This window comes from Chenopodium quinoa, unplaced genomic scaffold (assembly GCF_001683475.1).
Source record: "Chenopodium quinoa cultivar QQ74 unplaced genomic scaffold, ASM168347v1, whole genome shotgun sequence".
Classification (NCBI taxonomy): domain Eukaryota; kingdom Viridiplantae; phylum Streptophyta; class Magnoliopsida; order Caryophyllales; family Amaranthaceae; genus Chenopodium; species Chenopodium quinoa.
Genome location: NW_018743047.1, coordinates 2,724,035 through 2,743,265, shown reverse-complemented (window position 1 = coordinate 2,743,265; position 19,231 = coordinate 2,724,035). Strand labels below are relative to the sequence as shown.

The window sequence follows — 19,231 nt, the reverse complement described above, 5'->3', positions numbered from 1 at the left end:
ATTGTGGGGCATATGATCGGAAAACTGGCCGGAGTATATAGGTAGGGGTGGTAAAACCTACAGTTTTGTAAAATATGGGTGGTTATTTTTAATTTCAACAAAAATGGTAGTTATTTCAACACATGTTAAATTTTAGGGTGATAATTTACAAAAAAATCCTCATTTTTATCCAATAAAATAAAATCCCGTCTACAACATTATCCTTTATTCTAGTCTTAAAAAATGCACAAAAATTTCCAAATGGTAGAAAAAAAAAAACCCACAAACGACGACTTTTAGCAGGAAGAGTCTAACAAGTTTCATGGTACAGTAAAATTTAAACTCCATGGTTTCTCTTTCTCTCTCTTCCATCAACAACTTCTCTGGAAATTTCACACACCTTTCTCTCTCTACTTGACCCTTCTTCCACACTTCTCTTTCTCTCTCATCATCTCTCTTTTCCACTATTATTATCATCTAATCCCCTTTAATTCATAGCAAGAAATCAAACCCCAAAAACCCTGAAATTTCCCTCAATTTGTAAGATGTTTACACGGTCAAAGGAGAGAGAAAATAAGAGGAAAACCAGTTTGACTCTACTAGGGTTTCTAATCTTAACATGGGTTTCTTCAATTGAATCCAGATTTGTTGTGGAGAAGAACAGTTTGAGGGTTACGTCACCTGATGACGTCAAGGGTACTTATGATAGTGCTATTGGAAACTTTGGGATTCCTCAATATGGTGGTAGTATGGCTGGGACTGTAATTTATCCTAAGGAAAATAATAAAGGGTGTAAAGATTTCAGTGATTTCAGCATTTCTTTCAAGAAGAAGCCTGGTCAATTACCCACCTTTGTTCTTCTCGATCGTGGAGGTGATATTTTGATTCAATCTTAGTGAATTTTTTGTTGTTTGATTGGTTTATTATTGGGTTTTGATCTTTGTGTTAGTTGTTGAAATTTGATTGTTGATTGAATTAGTTGAAGTGGAGTTGAATTTTGTTAGACTTAAATCACTTAATTGGTTGAACTTTCATGAGTGAGATTGTACTGGTTTTGTTGACTAATGTGTTGTTTGTTGAACTTCTGAGCTACCCTTTTCGCGCTGGAATTGTTTGATTGAATTTGTGGTAGAATCTGTAGTTTAAAGGAAGAGATGGGTTTTTGTGTGCTTAGTTGAGGGTTACTCATTGAAGGATGGATGTTTGTATGCAAAAATGATTTTTATGAGATGGACTTACAATAATTTATTGTAAAGAGCTGGGATTGTTGTGGCCTTTTGTTTTATGGGTTACTGATAAATTTTATGACCTGTTTGGTAGGTGATTATGGTAGTATTGGGAATGACTATGTATGTAAATTTGTCAAGATATTCCCAAGTTAGTGCCAATGGTAATGCTAACTCGTACCAAAGTATCTTTATTTAGTTATAACTTTCATTGTCATTCATTTTACTTGAGTGAGTGACAACTGGTAATGGAGATTTATCCTGAAAAACATACATTGAAGGATGCGGTTGCATTACCATAATGTCCATAAACATTTGCATGATACGTTCCATACAAGATTACATTTAATTCTTTCCCATTATTGTAATTTTTTCACCTACCAAATTGACTGTTGATATCGTTTAATAAGTTACCGTAAGCTTGTTAATATCTTTTAATAAGTTACCATATGCTTTGCCTCATGTTAGACATGTTGCTATCCTCAATGCAACATTTGATCAAGGTTTTGCAAAGTCCACGTTGGGGTTCCATTTATTGTTAGTGTATTAGTGTTTTTCCTGTTCAAAATATTAATGCTATTGTTTGTGGCCAGATTGCTTTTTCGCTTTGAAGGTGTGGAATGCACAACAGGCTGGTGCGGCGGCTGTCCTTGTTGCAGACGATGTTGATGAAGCATTGATAACCATGGATACACCTGAAGAAGATAGTGTATCTGCAAAGTACATAGAGAACATTACCATTCCCTCTGCCCTTATAGAGAGAAGCTTTGGGGACACATTGAAGAAAGCTATTAAAAAGGGGGACATGGTTAATGTGAATCTTGATTGGAGAGAAGCTGTTCCTCATCCTGATGATCGAGTAGAATATGAGCTATGGACAACTAGTAATGATGAATGTGGTGTCAAATGTGAGATGTTGATAGGATTTATGAAGGAATTTAAGGGTGCTGCTCAGATACTTGAAAAGGGTGGTTATACCCAGTTCACTCCACATTATATCACATGGTATTGTCCTCAGGCTTTCACAATAAGCAAACAGTGCAAATCCCAGTGCATTAATCATGGAAGATACTGTGCACCGGATCCTGAGCAAGATTTCAGCAGAGGCTATGAGGGTAAGGATGTTGTGGTTGAGAACTTGAGGCAACTCTGTGTATTTAAAGTTGCAAATGAGACAAGAAAACCCTGGGTTTGGTGGGATTACGTCACTGATTTCCAGATTAGATGTCCCATGAAGGATAAGAAGTATAATAAGGATTGTGCTGAAGGAGTGATCAAGTCATTGGGTAAGTATTTTGGGTCAATGGATCAACTCATTTTTTTAAGGTTCTGTTGTAGATGATGGCTTAGTGTTAATCTTTATCTGCAGGAATTGATCTGAAAAAGATCGAAAAATGTATGGGAGATCCAGAAGCTGATTCTGATAATCCAGTCCTGAAAGAAGAGCAGGAGGCACAGGTGTGCACTTGGACACTTTCCTGTGTCTTTGGAACTAGTGTTGTGTCACTTATGTGCCTATGTTTCAATTAACTTGTGTCAGTTTTTCAGTTATCTAATTTTGATGTGATAACTTTGGTTTAGATTGGCAAAGGAGCTAGGGGTGATGTAACCATATTGCCCACTCTTGTTGTTAACAATCATCAATACCGAGGTGAGTCTTTGTCTTTCTGCTGTTTTCAGCTTTTCACACTATAATTACTGATCTTGTCCCCCTGAAGTCTGAAGTTTGAATTCTGATCCATATGACTACAGGAAAGTTGGAGAAAGGAGCTGTATTAAAAGCTATTTGCTCTGGTTTTGAAGAAACTACTGAACCTGGTGTTTGTTTGAGTGATGGTAAGGTCCTGTGGTCATGGTGTTTTGCAGTTTGTACCTAGCAGTAGAATTTCTTATTCATTGATATTTAAATTTGCCTTAAAAAATTAAATTTTCTTCTTTGTATGCCAGAAATTGAAACAAATGAGTGTTTGGATAACAATGGTGGCTGTTGGGAAGACAAGGTTGCTAATGCTACTGCTTGCAAGGTATCAGTGGTATCTCTTTGCTTATAATCTCATTCATCCCCATCTTCTATACAGTTCAGTGCTTAGCTGTTTTTCCAACCCTATTTTATATAGGATACGTTCCGTGGAAGAGTATGTGAATGCCCCCTCGTAAATGGCGTGCAGTTTCAAGGGGATGGCTACAGTTTATGCAAACGTATGTCTTTGATCTTGACTTCTCCATAGGCATATATATATGTGTTCACTAAATTCTTATATCCACAGTAGGATTTATGTTGTGTATGCTTGGCAGCAATTGGTTTCATTAGCTCAAGCTAACATCCTGAGAGAGTAGACAATGGATGTCTTCCTTATAATATCTGCATTCACTGAATTATATATTTGGTAGTTTGACTTTCATTTTCATTATTCCAAGCTTCAGAATTGTCAAATCATAACATAGTGGAATGGTAGTTAAGTCTTGACCTTGAAGAATCTGTCAGGCTTACAAGTAGCCTTGTATAATCCATGGCTCACACGATCTGTCTGTATTATTTTAAAATTTGATGCCATATAAATTTTGCTCTAATGCTATCTAGGTTATTTTGTGGCCATGTGGTAAGTGGTAACTGCATATTTTTGGTGTTATCATTCCTTCCCATGCCTTATCTTTATGTATTAGGCTAACCAAGATGATTTTGATGCAAATGGTAATGGCTGGTGCTGACCCAAACTAATTGTCCATAGAAATTGCTGTTATTTGTCCCACTGTTGGATGCATTTTACATATGTTCTTAAATTTTAAAATCAGGACACTAGAGTTCTGATTTAAAAAAAGGACCCCCTAAGCCCACCCCTCAGAATTGGCCATTTGGGTATGACTTATGATGTGCATTAAGTGTTGTCTATATTCTCTAGTTTTGTTAAAATATTTTCCCCTTTCCCATGAAAAGAATAAATCAAATATACAACATCTAAACACAGTTTTTTTTCCAAAAAATAAAATAAAATAAAATTATGGAAGATATGTAAATGTAATAAATCTGTTCTGTTATCCCCCTTGTAAGTCTCTTGTAAGTGTCTGCTGGTTTTTCCTTAGCATTGCGTCAAATTACATGTTTAGATTTATTATAAAATTATTGATGGACAGAGCTGAGTTGTTTCACACATGTGAGTGATGTGACCAATGTCTCTGGAGTGCTGCTGCACTTCTTTTCTGTGTGATGTCATCAGTTGGGCACATAAGCAAGCAATGAAATAATATAGAAAAGAAGCTCGTGAAGTAGTGAATTATTAGCTCATAATGGACAAGGGGTTATCATAGTAAGCCATACTTCAATTGTGTCATTCTTTACTAGCAGGAACTCAAACCTAGAAAGGCCTGATCTATGTAAATAAGCTGTCAAAAGAAGATTTGATCTAGTCAGCAACCCACTAAGAATTTCACTTTCTAGTTATTGCTCACAAGGAGTCTGGATGACTACTTGTCACTTCTACCAAATTAAGAGCTGAATTTGTTTGGTAAAGATGAATATATTATTCATTTATATGTTTATGATCATGTAGATATTACTGCCCTATCATGTTGTTCTGCTGATCTGAACAATGAAATTTAAACTGATTATCTAACATGATTCTTAGAACTTCTCTGTGTTCTGCTCTTCGCCTCCCCATCCCCCGCGCGCGTGACCCGCGTCTCTTGAGTCCAAGGGTTTTCTCTTTTTCTAATGAAGAAAAAAAATGATTCAAAGAGTCAGACCATGTGAGCTTTATTAATTATTACTATGAAATCTTTAGGCATGTAATACAATTCTAAATCAATTGACCTGTTATTGGCATAGGAGGTTGGTGCACCAATACGAAGTACGGAGTAGTTAACTTTCATCCACAGATTTTTTTTTTTCCCCCCACACAGTTGGAGTCAAGTGATAACCTGGAAATTCATGAGTTTCTTAAGCAGCCTGTGACATTTCATTAGAAGATAAATATTATATGTTAGCTTAAGAGCTTGATACCTTTGAGTTTAGCCTTTTTGTATATGGGTGACAAGATTTTGTTTATAATATATATTTAATTACAAAAAAGAAGAGTACTAGTTTTGAGTGCTTTTTTATTTTTTATTGGGTCACTTTCAGATGCCATTTATATCTTTTCTATGATCTAGTTTTGATCTCTTTGCATTTAGGGATTGATTTGTACATGTAGATCTTGTAAGAGAAGTGGTAGAATGTCACAAGGAGTGCATCTGGCGGCTTGTTTTGATGTCATTAAGCTAACAGTGTTTATTTTCTGTCAGCCAATGGACCTGGTAAATGCAAGATAAACCATGGAGGCTGCTGGCATGAATCTCGTCATGGGCAGACATTTACTGCTTGTGTGGTAAGTCAGTTATGGCAAATAATTGTGGCAAATAACTTCAGAATCTTTTTCTGACTTTTATGCTGGCAGGATCATGAGGATACCTGCAAATGTCCTCCAGGGTTCAAGGGTGATGGTGTGAATAGCTGTGAAGGTAAATTGTCTCTTCTCTTTTTATGCTTGAAATGCATACGAATTATAATGTATGAAATTATAGGGTGATTTATCTTCATATAGTCACTGTGGGTAGTTAATCTACCTTGTTTTAGTTGTTAATAGTGTATTTATTGTTGATTGTATTATGCACTTCTGCTGTGTATGTTATATACAGATTGCCATTGAACTTTGTAAGAAAGTAGAGTGGCTGCATTTCCTTGATATACTACAAAGAAGAGGAAATGAGGAAGTAGGTACCATAGAAACTGGACCTTGTTTGGTTCAACAAGTCTAATTCCTTGAGTGAATAGCACTTTCATGAAAGTTTATGCAATAAACCCCACTCATGGATATTAAATATATTTCTGTATTACATTTCAAAAAAACTGGGAATAAAAGTGGAAGATTTGGGATCTATGGGATTTTAACAAAAGCCATGGTAGGTCAAGGGTTAAGAATGATATGAAGAATTTGGGTTTATAATTAGTATACAGCAATTGATTGAAGGGGATGGAGTAAGGTCTTTGTTGACGAATACCTAAATGCAGCCTTAACCCATCATATTGGGATTAAGGCTTTGGTGATGTTTATGTTGTATATGCTACAGAACTAAAAGCACTTATATCATAGATGATCTTGGAAAGTACTGTATAACTTAATTTTTCTTTTGTAGCTAAGCAAGTTTTGTTGATATACGGGAAATTATTTAGTTAGGTACTTGAAGTTAAGTTACCAACCAATCTATGTTTCTCCAGTTCAATGGAATTGAGTATTTCCTGTAGTCACTTATACCCAACCAATCGAGTAGACGAGTACGAGTACATGATTGATAGGTGAAAGATTAAGAATTGATGTAGTAATCTAAAGTCCAAATGTTTTGTTTTCCTGTTCTACCCTTCTTCCATACCCCACATGTTAGACCCTCTTAAATCCACATACTCAAAACTATATATTATTTCTAATCCAAAAGGCAACAAATTGATCATTAATCTACTTTTTCATTCGATCTCCTTTTTCCCTTGGTCCCTTTTTCTACCTGAATTGAAAGGTCTTTATAGAACAATGGGAGTATAAAAAAGCTAAATGGAACAAAGGGAGTAAAAAAAGCTAATTGCTTCTCTGCAAAGAAAGGGTTTTTGCTAATAATTTTCTGCTAGTAAGAAACCTAAACTTTCTAAATGCTCGTTCATTAGCTCCATTAAGATGTATCAAATTCCTTTGGTGTGTAAAATAGAACATCACTAGTAAAACAACTTTTTAATAATATAATTTGTTAGCAAATTTTCTGGATAATTTGAATAATAATTTGTTCATATATTTTCTCGTTTTAAATTGTGTTAATTTCCATATACTGGTCTGTGGGTTATCTTGGTGGTGATGTCTACTTTTTCTTATCTAAAATTCAAGAACAGTACACATGTCCAATTTGGTAGTGGTGTGTGTGGGGGGGTTGGGGGGTGATGGGGGTTGTTGTATGTATTTAAGTACGTAGAGGGATAATCTGCATGGCTAAAGGAACAAAAACACAAGCTTAATTAGTCGTAAATTATACCAATTGGTTGTTGGTGTAGTGGTGATTGGGGCTGCACTTGGTAGGGAGGACGGCGTGTTCAATCGCCCACAACAATTATTGGGAGGGGACTGGAACCTAACCATCCAAAACTGAGCTCCGAATTCGGATTAGCTCAACGGGTGAACCGGATGGAACACCAAAAAAAAAGATTAATCGTAAAATTATGAGAATGCCTTGTTTATAATATTAATACTACAGTTTTGTAGCAGGAGATACCTTGTTCTTTTTCAATTTCTGATCTTCAAAATTCTATCTCTTGTAAATAAACCAAGCTAACTAGGACTGTAAACAACAATATGTTTATGTTGGGAACTAACAATCATATAGGTGGTATTTCATTGTGAACATTATGGGGAACTAAAATTATCTCTGGAGCACAATTGAGTACATTGAATTGTTTTTTTATTACCAGCAATTTTCCCTTTTTTTTTTTTTTGTTGAACAATTGGCCAGAGTAAATGCTAAAGATGAAGGCAATGTCCTTTTTTTTTTCTTCTTCTTCTTTATACTCCGTATGTCTTTTCCTGACCCCTTGGCAGATAGTCTACAAATTACGTTGCATGTGCTTATTCTACATTAACCAAGATTATATATTTATTTTCATTGCTGATGAACTGTATTAGCTTTTAATTAATAATATTGATTATGCAAGTATGACAATGTCTGCTATCTCTATCTGTTTGACTTTATGGTCATATTTCATGAAAATTCTTGACTGTTCTAGCTTGCTTACGTTGTCCTTTAAATAATTTGATATCCTTTTAATGGTGCATTGTTCTTTCCAGACATCGACGAATGCAAAGAGAAACTAGCTTGCCAGTGCTCGGATTGTAGCTGTAAGAATACATGGGGTAGCTATGACTGCTCATGCAGTGGGGATCTGTTGTACATGAAGGACCATGATACCTGCATAAGTGAGCTGTTAACCTTGCTGCTTGGTTTGTTTCAATAATTTGCTATTACAATGGCTCACCTTTATTTTGTCATTCTGTGTCATATAGGCAAATCGGCTGCACAGGCAAAATCAACCTGGGCTGCTGTATGGCTTAGTTTGATAGGTCTGGGTATGATTGCTTCTGGGGGCTATCTCTTTTACAAGTACAGGATCAGGGTAAGTTCTACTGCTTAACTAAGTCACTTTTTTTTTTTTTTTTTTTTTCTCATTTAAATGTGATGAGTTGTTGATATTTGTTTCTAAATCCCAAAATTTTAGTAAGCAGTCAACTACGGATCATTTAGTAAAAGATTGTGTCATATCCTTAATTATTATGGCTTATGAGAGGTTGGGATAATGTGTCCGTTATTTTCAGGCTAAGAGATTAAAATAAGCCAAGTTGCTTGGTTGACAAATTTACATTAAGTTACTTGGCCAACTTTTTCTGTTTCCCTTACAATTTAGGAAATTCAAATTTTCTAGAAATTATCTTTGATGGACTTTAAAGTGCTCTTAATCATACATTAGTCATTATGCCAGCCGTTTATGTCACTCTCTATTAGACAAACCTAACGTTTATTTATTGCTACTTGCAGCAATACATGGATTCAGAAATTAGGGCTATTATGGCTCAGTACATGCCACTGGACAGCCAGACAGAAATTGTGAATCATTCTGATGACCGCGCATGAAAACAAATGCTCTAGATCGGAGGGGGATCTGGGCTTGTTTATTTGCCCTTCCCTATTATCCTGTGGATTTGAGTGTACAACACCTCTTTGTAAATTATGCTGGAGAATAAGATTACCATAGGATTTTTTCCCATATATTTATTTGGACCGTGACATGTAGTGTTGTAGAGGGCAGCGTTGCCGAGTGGAATTGACAAGATTGCCAAAAGGATTGTGCAGACTACCGGTTTCTCTGTTCAATTAGAAATTCTGTATCTACTTAAACTTTTTTGTTTTCATTGAGTTTTCTTGCCTTTTATTAGGGTAAGGGTAATGCCCTATTGGGTCGGAACCTCACACGAGTTGACTTGGCTTGGGTAATTATCACAATGGTGGCAAGGATAAGGGAATCCTCAGATTCCTCACCCTCAAAAGTCCTCTTAGTGGAAATAGAAATCAAAATTTTATGGTTGAGATGCAAATTTCCTATTATACCAAGCCTTGAATACTTTTTCTAGTTTTGTTGGATTGACAATTATTGTGGTAACTTTGATTTACGCGTTTGAAATGTTTTTCCCACAAAACTCTCTGCAATGTTATGCCGTCATAAGACCCTCTCTTATTGCAATGAGTTCAGTAGAGGCAGCACCTAAAGTCTTTAGCTTCATAGATTCTGAGTTGCTACTCCCTTTATTAAGCGAATTATGTCTCATGCTCGTGCATCATCCATACATATCCACGAGCCATTTGTGATAAGCTTATGCCTTGGTTTTGTGGGGGTTGGCGGACCGTAATCTAGGACTTGTATGCCCATTACTAGGGGAAGCAGCATTCAAATCAAGGACCTTTTTTTTTCGAAGTAATCTGATTATTCACCAATATAATGAGTGTACATTGAAGTCATACATTAATAGAAAATAGCTCTGTTTCTTATTGACCAAAAGACTGCATAAGACTTTGCAAAACAAGGACCTTGATGCATCATATACAATGCTTGTGTAAATTGAAGCAATACATTAATCATTCATATGCGATATATAATGTATTGAAGCAAGTCTTGTGTTATATTCATGGTATCATTAATCATGAGTTACATTAATCGGCTATCAATATAATAATAAAAAAATAAAATGAGCTACAAGTACATTAGTATCAATTTGTGGTTTCTGCAGGCGGATGCACGATCCATATGGTGCATCCGCTGCGGAATGTACATCATGTTGTATCATAATGTATGTACATGGCTGAGAAAAGAACATATTGTTCAATTTTAATGTACATGAGTTATTTTGCACAGTAGTAAAAAAAGAAATTATTTTTTGTAAGATAATTATTTTTTTACCATACAGTAATTCCAGATCATTCCAAACTATACTCTCTCTAGAAGTTTTCTCTTTGTGGAAGATTTCTCTCCCAAAAGAGAAAAAACCTCTTCAAGTTCATCAAACCTTAAGAAATAAATCGTGAATTTCGAACTTCTTGGTCCAAATTGTTCAAGATGGCTGACGAAAACAAAAGGTAAGTACAATTTCGACATGCATAGTTGTTCAATTTGAGTTCGATTGTTAGTTTTTGTAAGTTTTTTGGTCTAAATTTGTGATTTATGTGGTTTTGATGTTGCATGAGAAACTATATGAACTTCTTGAAGAAAACCAGCAACCAATTATTACATTTTGAAAAAAGAAAGCAAGCAAATCAACAAATTTAGAAAAGTTGTACATCTAAATAATACAATGTACATTAAAATACAGTAAAATATTTTTATTCATATTTTATAAAGCGGATGAACATATTATAAAAACAAAACGAACATATCTATATAGTTACAATGAAAATAACATACTTTTTTGTTTTTTAGACAGGAGTGGAAAGGAGGACTAACCCTCCAACTTAACCATACTTTCTACAATAGGTGGCTAAGTGATGGGCTTTAGCCACCGTATTCCTATCTACTTTAATACATATAACCAAATGCCTTTTTAATGCTTCCTGGCGAATATCTCTGACTATCTGCTTTAGCTCCTCCTCAGCTTTCTCCGGATTTCTTATTGCTTCCACCATTCGTACCGAGTCTGTTTTTATTAACAGATTTTTAGCCTCCACATGAGTGTGTTTCATAACCTCTAGGATGGCTAGACCTTCCGCTTGAGTTGGGGTTATAGCGAAAATTCTCTTGCTTCCTTGAATGTGTTGTAGGCTGGTATTCTCACGCGATGGCGGCTCTCCAACTCTTTCTCTTCTCCTCTTTCCAAGCTGCATCCACACACACCGAAATAAAGGAGTGTGTCATAGCCTTTCCAGATTTCCATATTGCTTGGAGTCTTACTACATCCTTAACTGTTTGAGAGGCTTCATATCTACTTAGATTCCTGGATTGAATTCGCTCTCAGCTATTTGCGTGTAACTGTGCTAAATCCAAGATAGCTTTCGGATTAACACTCACGCCCTTGAATATGATGTCATTTCTATGTTGGGGCCAGGATCGCCACAAAATTGATCAGAGAATTTGGGTTATTATTAGGATATATATTTAGGAAATATGATATATTTAGGAGAATAATTATTTGTCATGATATCTTTGCTATTTCCTTATCTTCTCTAGTTTCCATGTTTGTCTAGGACTAGGATTCTAGAGAGCTTTGTATTATATATTTCGACAGTAACCTTCAATGAAAGTCAAGCTATTTTCTGTCTAATTCTATCTAATTCTACATAGTATCAGGCCTAAGTCTTTAATTTTTTTTAAATTATGGCTGGTGGCGATGATCAACCACCACCACCACCACAAAAAATCGAGCCATATTCACCGTATTACCTCGGTTTCCAAGATCGACCGGGGGATTTCATTACTCCTACTCGCTTAACTGCTGAAAATTATGAAACATGGGCTGCCGACATTCAAACAGCATTAGAAGCTCGAAGGAAATTTGAGTTTTTAGATGGTACTATTACCACACCGTCACCCCCATGCACAAAGTCCGATTGGACGGCAATCAATGCAATGCTTATATCGTGGATTACAAATACGATAGACCCCGATTTAAAATCAACTCTGTCAAAATTAAGAGAAGTTAAACCCTTTTGGGATCACCTTAAACAACGATTTGCTCAAACAAACGGTCCTCGCATTCAACAATTGCGTGCCTCAATTGCAAAGTGTGAGCAGACCAAAGCGATGTCCGTCTCTATGTACTATGGCAAACTTCATACTTTATGGCAAGAACTTGATCGGCACGAACCTTTGATTTCTTGTTCTTGCTGTGATAAATGTATGGCAGGAAAATTACATGAAGAGCGTAGAGCCCAAGCTCATTTACATGATTTTTTAATGGGATTAAATTCAGATTATTATTCTTCTCTCCGTACACAAATATTATCTCAAGATCCTCTTCCCAGCCTAGACAGAGCATATCAATTGGTGACTCAAGACGAGCGTGTTCGCTTGTCCAAACAGGAAGCCGACTCCACTTCTGCCACGCCCTCTGAGGCTGTTGGGTTTGCGTTGCGGGCAGCTGATGCAACAAATTCTGGTGTTGCTCGTGGTAGGGGTTGAGGCAATGACCCACCTGTTTGTTCTAAATGCCGCAAAACAGGTCACGAGACCTCTAATTGTTGGGGGGACATAATCTGTGGACATTGCAAGAAGAAAGGTCACCCCGAGAGTCATTGCTTTGAACTTGTGGGTCGACCCGATAATCGGAAGCAAGGGCAGGGGCGTGGACAGGTTCAGGGACGCGGCCAGGCTCGAGCTAATGCTGCTACAAGTGGAATTCCATCTCCCACACAAAATTCTTCTAGTACCTCAGCTTTGGGGCACCTATTTACGCCTAAACAATGGAAGGCTATTGCCAGCATTGTTGGTAATGCCCAAATTCCTGATAACATATTGACTGGTAAGTTTGATGTCACATCTTGGATTATTGATACCGGCGTGACTCACCATCTCACCGGAGATAGTACATGGCTAGTTGATACTAAAAACATAGAATGCTCTGTTGGATTACCGAATGGCGCGAAAGTACTAGCTACCTTGGTGGGATCTGTCTGTTTGTCGGAGAATATTACTCTAACCGGAGTGTTCCGAATTTAAGTTGCAATTTATTATCTATGTCTCAACTTAATGATGATTTACATACTATTGTCCAATTTGATTCTCATGTTTGTGCTATACAGGACCAAGCGAAGGAGCTGATTGGAACGGGAATTAAGAAAGATGGACTATATTATTTTAGCAAACCGAAAGTGTCAAACATCGTTGAAGCAACATCAAAGTTGGAGTTGTGGCATCGCCGACTTGGACATCCTTCGGAAAAAGTAGTAAAATTAATTCCTCACTGCACATTAGTAGTAGTAAAGATAATTTAAATACGGGTTGTGAAGTATGTATGCATGCATGCTAAGCATCCTAGAAACAAATTTCCTTTAAGTGATAATAAAGCATCTCGAATATTGATAGGTTGTCGTACACCTGTCAAAAATAAATTCCTAACAAAACCAACTAACAATGTCGTAGGGTAAGTAGGGTCGAATCCACAGGGAGATGGTATTCAATCTAGCCTCAAAGAAATTGGAGAAACTAAACTATGTCACGAAATTGGGATAGGGAAGTAGTCTAAATTAAAATAGGAATAAAACAATTGATAAAAAGACCTAGGGTTGTGGTTCACCATGCTTATAGTTTTGAATCTATCAAATATCAATAACAATTCAATCAATCAATTATCTAGAGCAACTGCTAAGCCTACGGTCGGGTCTTAACGCTCTTAATTCAACATATGTAGTTCGGTCGCTAACATAATCAGAATTGCTAATTGTAGGTAATAAGCCTTTAAAAGTAAGATCTTTCGATTCAAACTCTTATTAACAAAAATTAATCAAACAATTGATCAGGTTGCAAGATTAACAATAAAACACTATCAATTAGAGAAATCAATAATCAAAATATTAAAAACATCAATCAAGATTCAATGTATAAACATGGATTCCCAAACCCTAGAAATAAACTACTCTAGCATGAAATAAATGATAAAAACTAAATCTAATGAAGAAAGCATAATTAAAATCAAGAAAATAGAAATAAATACCTCAATAAATTGAAATTATAAACCCAAGAATCATCCATGGAAGAATCCATGGAGATGCCATGAGAAACTAGGGTTCAAGAGAAGAATCAAAAGAACGTAAAAATAAAAAGTATAAAAAGGCATAAAGGAAAATACTAATCCCTTGAGTATTTATAATAAACTTCCTAAATCTAATCTAAAAATAATTAAAGAAAAAAATAAGAAAATAATATATACATAAGTTGCAATATTATTAGATGATAAAGGATGACGTGGCACGAAGACTATGTACGATGTGGGACGACGAAGCTACTCGAGGCTTCAAGGGCTGCTCGACCAGACCTGCGGGCGCAGGCCTAGCCACGGCTTGGCAGTAGCATCAGGTGGCCACGAGTGGGCGCGGGGCAGAGGCGCAGCGAGCCCTGCGGTGTTACACTTCGTTGCTGATTGCATTGCTCATATTGAAACGGCCATATCTTCTGTTCTAGGAAGCGCTTTTGGGCGTGTGACCTATCATTGGAAAGCTCTTCAAGTCTAGTTTCCAACGCATTTGAATCGCTTCAATCCGATATGTAGAACTTAAGTTATGATCAAAAGAGTGAACAAAAGTCTGTTTTGCCACTTTGTAAAACATCGTTTAACTTCGTTTCTAACTCAAATTCAATTCCGAAAAGTGCATAACAACCCTTGGGGATGATATATTCATTCCTCATGCATATAAATCTCAAAATCAACATTCACGAACATGGTATCTACGATTAATAAGCTCGATTTGCAGCTTCCATCTAAATATCATCCGAATCAAGTCCAAACACTTCGAAAGCGTCCAAATAACTATAAAATCACCTGAAAAATCAAGATAAACACAAACGGAGCGTAATAGAGCACAAAAAAAAAACAACTTATGCATTTGCGTCCTAAAAAGCAACAAAAGACCTAAAAAGCTACTATAAACTTAGCATAAACGTGCCTATAAACTCTATATAAATATGACTCATCAAATATTTGAGAAAATTCATTGTGATTTGTGGGGTCCCTATCGACATGATTCGTCGTGTGGAGCTCGTTATTTTTTGACAATTGTTGATGATTATTCGAGAGCAATTTGGGCTTATTTGTTGATTGATAAATTAGAAGTTTTTCAAATGTTTATGGCTTTCATTGCTATGGTTGATCGACAATTTTCTCAAACAATTAAAGTGGTTCAAAGTGATAATGGTACAGAGTTTAATTTCTTACATGACTACTTCAGGGCTATTGGAATTTTGTTTCAAACATCATGTGTGGGGACACCCCAACAAAATGGTCGTGTAGAGAGAAAGCACAAACATATTTTGAATGTTAGTCGTGCTTTAAGATTTCAAGCAAAATTACCCATTTATTTTTGGGGTGAATATGTTCTCACTGCTGCGCATTTAATTAATCGTACCCCATCTCCTCTTTTGGAGAACAAAACCCCTTTTGAGATTTTGTTTGACAAACCTCCGTCCTTTGATGCTATTCGAACCTTTGGATGCTTATGTTTTGCTGATAATCAGAAAACTAAGGGCGATAAATTTGCTAGTCGTAGTCGCAAGTGTATTTTTGTGGGATATCCCTTTGGTAAAAAGGGATGGAGATTGTTTGATTTAAATACAAAAGAATTTTTTGTTTCACGAGACGTGAGATTTATTGAGGAAGTGTTCCGTTTGGGAGTCCAGAAGAAGTCAACATATCCAACAATGAGTACGTTGACCATAATATTGATGAGGATTTTTCAGAAATTATTTATGAAGAAGAAGTTGAGGTTAGAGAACCACAACATGAGAACTCGGCCCCCAATCCTTTCCATCCCAACGGCCTAGTGACAGATCACGCTTCACCAGCGCCCAACGGCCCACTATCTGATTCGCTTTCTGTTTAGCCCGCTAGTAATTCAGCGCCAGCTGGGCCGCGTGATGATCATCCCACGCAAGAGACAACTTCTGATGGGCCTCTTCCAATTGGGTCTACTGCTGGTAGGGATGGCAATGTATCTTGACCGGACCCGGATCGGACCCGGATCCGTGGATCCAGATCCGTTTTTCACGGATCTGGATCTTCAAATTTTGGACCCGACGGATTCGGGTCGGATCCGGGTCCTGCTGATAAAAACGGACCTGGATCTGGGTCTGGGCCCTAGACCCGGATCCAGATCCGTGGACCCTTTTTTTTTATTTTTCCTATTAAAAAAACTAAAATTATTTGTTTCTTTATTAAAAATGTTGATAATGTTAGAAATGATAAAGATTAACCCTTACAAGAGATGAATTTTGGATGCTCATATTACATACATCATCGTTGTTTTTTCACTAGCTCATATGTAACATCGTATTTTTTTTTGTTGTATATAATTTTAATTCAAAATATGAGTGTATAAGTTGGTTAATTTGGGGTTGAACTTAATAACCAACAACGTAAGTTTGAAATAAATTTTTTGACCCAAACATTACATTTATTGCAAAAAATTAGGCAAAATATATTGGACCCGTTTTGGACCCAAATCCAGGCCCGGATCCGTTGGACCCGACGGATCCGGATCCGGGTCTTCATTTTCTAGACCCGACGGATCCGGGTCGGATCTGGATCCTATTTACAAAAACGGATTTGGATCCGGGTCCATCCGGACCCGGTCCAGATTCGACCCGTTGCCATCCCTAACTGCTGGACAGCATGACCATGATAATGACTCAGGCTCACATGAACAAGACTTGGGTCGAGGCCATCGTCAAAAGTTTCCTAATGTCCTAAATCGTGATTTTGTGACACACACGGTTTTTGCTAATAGTCCACTCTCCTCCCCTTCCAGTCACTCCTCAGGTACTCCTTATCCTTTAGCACAATACATAAATTGTGACAATTTTTCTGTCAATTATCGACAATTTCTTGCAGCTATTGTTAAGGGTAATGACCCAAAATCGTTCAAAGAGGCAATGAAATATGATGGATGGCGCAAATCTATGAAGGAAGAAATCCGAGCTTTAGAGGATAATAGTACATGGACTCTAGAACGTCTTCCTCCCGGGAAACGCGCACTTGGCAGTCAATGGGTCTATAAGACCAAGTATTTATCTAATGGTGATATTGAGCGTCTTAAATCAAGATTAGTTGTGTTTGGTAATCACCAACAAGCTGGAATTGACTATGATGAGACTTTTGCTCTGGTTGCCAAGATGACTACCGTTCGTGCTTTTCTCGCAATCGCAGCTTGCAAAAATTGGGAAATACATCAAATGGATGTACAAAATGCTTTTTTACATGGTGACCTAGCAGAGGAAATATACATGAAGTTGCCCCCCGGGTTTGAAAGCTCCGATCCTTCTTTGGTGTGCAGGTTGCGCAAGTCATTGTATGGCTTGAAACAAGCACCTCGGTGTTGGTATGTGTAGACACCCATTTGTGTCTCCCCAAAACCAAACCCGGTGATGAGTGCCTTTCATGTCGAATCATAATCGAATGAAATGAAAGTGTGGAAAGGTCTGGTGTTGCGGAAAGTTTTAATTCTTTTCTCTTCTCTCTGTTTTTGAAAACTTTATTTTAAGAAAACAGCCAATCCAGTTTGGTTGGTCCATGATATGGGTCCAATAGTGGTGTAGTTGGATGGGGCTTGCAAAGACCTTTCCAACGATATATTATAAGCCCAATTCCGATGAATATTGAGGAAGTTATGGCCAATTTACTAAACTGGGCCCGGTTTGAGCTTTAAGTACGACCCAATGATCTAGGGGAGGGCCTAATATGATTTATCATTCCTAATGCAATTAGGAATGGTTTTGGTCTTCTAGAACATTCTAGAAGGTTTTATCATTCTTAATTCAATTAGGACTCTTCAGAGTTTTAATTAGATCAAATAGCATTTTCGACTGAAATTATATTATTTTATCTTCCAGTACGGGAAATTTATCAGATTTTCGAAAACGCGTTGAAATCCAATTTGGCGTCCAACCCCAGGCCTTGGCGCCTGGAATCAGGATTGGCGCCTGGCGCTAGCCACTGGTCCTGGCGCCAATGAGCCAGGGTTGGCGCCAAGGTTGTTTTGTGGTCTTCAGACTCTGTTTTGATAAATTATATTTTTTGGATGTTTTTCTCTATAAATGTCGTATCAAAAACTCCGTTTTTATTCATCAATTACCAATAATCAACTCTCTTCAATTACCATTCATTAATTCTCTCCATTTATCATCTACATCATTCATTCATCAATTTTCAATAACATTAATTCTTTAGCATTCTTTCTTCCTTGTATTTTTTTAATACAAAATTCCGCATTCACAAGGTCTAGATACACCTAGCCATATTCGAAGTTGCCTTCGCCCTAGACGTGAAAGGTTTTAATTTCTGAGGGTTTGGTCCCAAATCTCTATTTCAATTATTTAATTTAATTGTTTTGATTATTATTTTCCTTGAAGTTACTAACGTGTGTATTTTGTTATTAGAAAGAGGTACGAGGCATCCAAGTAAGTACTTTAATTGATTAATTGATATTATGATGTAGAAATCATGTTTGTATTGTTATTATGATATTCCTAGTATCATGTCTAGGGTAACTTTAATATTAAGTATGATTGCTATGATACCTTTTATTTTCTTCCTAATATTAATTCATGTTAGTATCATGTTAGGGTTAAAGATTTGATTTTTATCGCTTAGTGACATGCTAGGGTTTGTTATAAATCTTGTTAGTATCATGCCTAGGATCTTGCTATGCTTTAACATGATTATTGATTATGATCATTATTATTATTAATGATGTTGATTATTTATTATGTTGCTTGATTTTTTATTATTTATTGCTTGATCACCTTTTATTGCATGTTAAAGGGAATTGGTATTTGCAATCACGCTTAATAAGATAATTAATAATTTTGTTAGGTTAATTGTAATTATAAATTCAAGTGATCGCCAATAATAGTTTACTTGTGCATTAATATTCAACCAACATAGATTAAACAGGTTTAGGGTTAATCCTATTGATTGTATGTTAGTCAGAAAGCGCACATGAATACGATCTGAATAAAGTAGAGGCCTATTATTAGGGCAGGTTCAATCTCTTTTAGGTTGAACCATCATCCCCGAACCCTTATTTGGTTCATGAACTTATGGAGTTGACGATCTCTTGGATCGTTAAGGGGTGTAACCTTCATCCTATGAACGGTTTACAAGTTCCTTAAAAACTTGTTGGCGACTCTTTTGCTCTATCTTCTTCCCTTTTGGACGCTACCGTACTTTAGTGTATAATCACAGTGGGGTTCAAGCTAGTGGGATTTTTAA

The 19,231-nt window shown here is 36.6% G+C and overlaps 1 protein-coding gene across 1 annotated transcript; it reads left to right on the top strand.

Moving 5' to 3' along the window:
* Nucleotides 1-233: 233 nt before the first annotated feature.
* On the top strand, nt 234-9,236 carry LOC110730704 (vacuolar-sorting receptor 4-like). The gene is made up of 12 exons (XM_021910526.1): nt 234-852; nt 1,799-2,491; nt 2,575-2,663; nt 2,787-2,856; nt 2,958-3,041; nt 3,153-3,229; nt 3,323-3,404; nt 5,484-5,566; nt 5,636-5,699; nt 8,060-8,188; nt 8,276-8,385; nt 8,805-9,236. Exons 1-12 carry the CDS (start codon nt 525-527, stop codon nt 8,898-8,900), a joined length of 1,905 nt encoding a protein of 634 aa, XP_021766218.1. The 5' UTR covers nt 234-524; the 3' UTR covers nt 8,901-9,236.
* Nucleotides 9,237-19,231: the final 9,995 nt, after the last annotated feature.